At 36.6% G+C, this 1802-nt stretch overlaps 1 protein-coding gene across 3 annotated transcripts in view; it reads right to left on the reverse strand.

Annotated features, from left to right (window-relative positions):
- Positions 1-1802, reverse strand: part of BTAF1 (B-TFIID TATA-box binding protein associated factor 1) — a 99666-nt gene that overhangs the window by 11939 nt on the left and 85925 nt on the right. For all 3 annotated transcript variants that reach the window (XM_017498206.2, XM_037727739.1, XM_017498207.2), the window contains exon 34: positions 981-1133. In XM_017498206.2, coding sequence (XP_017353695.1) covers positions 981-1133 — 153 coding nt within the window. The remainder of the gene's footprint in view (positions 1-980; positions 1134-1802) is intronic.

The following is a 1802-nucleotide window of genomic DNA, read 5'->3' on the forward strand; positions in this document are numbered from 1 at the left end:
AGAAAAAAAAAAAAAAAACCACAACAACAAAACAAAACTTCTCAAACTCATATTCAAAAGCAACAATCCAATGAAAATGGGTAAAGAATTTGAATAGACATTTTTCTAAAGAAGATATAGAAATGTCCAATAAGCACACAAAAGATGCTCAACATCATTAGTCATTAGGGAATAGCAAATCAAATTCACAAGGAGTTATTTCATACCTAGTAGAATGACTGTAATTAAAAAAAGAAATTAACATGTGTTGGCAAGGATATGAAGAACCTGGAACCCAGGTACAGGGTTGCTGGTGGGAATGTAAAATGGTGTAGCCATTGTGAAAAATAGTTCTCATTTTGCAGTTCTTGAGAATGTTAAACACGGAAATACTCTATGACCTACCTATTCCACTCCTTAGTCTCTAGCCAAAAGAACTTCTCGAAAAGAGTAACTCAGATGGATACTTGTAAGCCAATGTTCACTGCAGCATTATTCACAATAGCTAAAAGGTGAAAGCAACCCAAGTGTCCCCTGACATATAAATGGATAAATGAAATGTGGCATATCCATAAAACTAAGACACAAATGACAAATATTTTATGATCTCACTTAAATGAAATATTCAGAACAGGCAAATTCATATAGAAAGTAGATTAGAGATTGCCAGGGGCTAGAGGAAGGGAGAATGAAGAATTATTGCTTGATGAATATAGAGTTTCTGTTTCGGTGGTGGAAATATTTGAGAAATAAGATAGTGGTGATGGTTATACAACATTGTAAATATAATTAATGCCTCAGATTTACACTCTTAAAATGGTTAAAATGGCATATTTTGTGCTATATATATTTTAAGCACATTTTTTAAAAAAGCTGTATCAAAAACTTAACAGATCCAAATTTAAAAATAAATGGTAAACATAGTAATCTTTAAGCAAATTTGCCAAGAATTTATATTCCTGGTGTGTAACACATATGTAGCAGTTAAAAGACATACATACTTGTTTCAAAGCTGAGAGCTTAGGGGCATGTTGTATATCATGTAGAGAAGAATTCTGAACTGCCAGTTTTTCAGTAGTAGTCTTGAATTCTGGATGTTGAGGTGTTAAAACTAATGCTGGATGGTTACACAGTTTACGTAAGTACTGTAATGCCTTTAAGAGGAAAAAACATATGTATGAGTCAATTTCGCATATCACACATTTTAATCTCTGTATCTTTTCCTATGCTGTTTAGAATGCCTTTCTCTCCCTTCTTGCTTGGCAAACTTCTACTCATTCTTCAAGAACCAGTTCAAATGTCTCATTTGAGATTCTTGTGCAGTTTGTATATATTTCTATGCGGACATTTATAATGCATATAAATTGTACTGTTTATATATGTCTCCCCCACCAATGAGCTTCTCATGGCAAACTGGGTGGTCTTAGTTGTTTCCTTTAAAACTCTTTCCCATTCAAAATACCTGCTAATGCAGACAGATGCTTCTGGAACCAGGCATCATTTTGGACAGAAAAGTTGCTCAAACTTCAGTGACTATAAAAATTTCTGGCCAGGCGTGGTGGCTCACCCCTGTAATCCCAGCACTTTGGGAGGCTGAGGTGGTCTGACCATCTGAGGTCAGGAGTTTGAGACCAGTTTGGACAACATGGTGAAACCCTGTCTCTACTAAAAATACAAAAATTAGCCGGGCGTGGTGGTGGGTGCCTGTAATTCCAGCTACTTAGGAGGCTGAGGCAGGAGAATCACTTGAACCCAGGAGGCAGAGGCTGCAGTGAGCCAAGATCATGCCACTGCACTCCAGCCTAGGCAACAGAGCAAGACTC

Source organism: Cebus imitator, unplaced genomic scaffold (genome assembly GCF_001604975.1).
Source record: "Cebus imitator isolate Cc_AM_T3 unplaced genomic scaffold, Cebus_imitator-1.0 Scaffold238, whole genome shotgun sequence".
NCBI lineage: Eukaryota > Metazoa > Chordata > Mammalia > Primates > Cebidae > Cebus > Cebus imitator.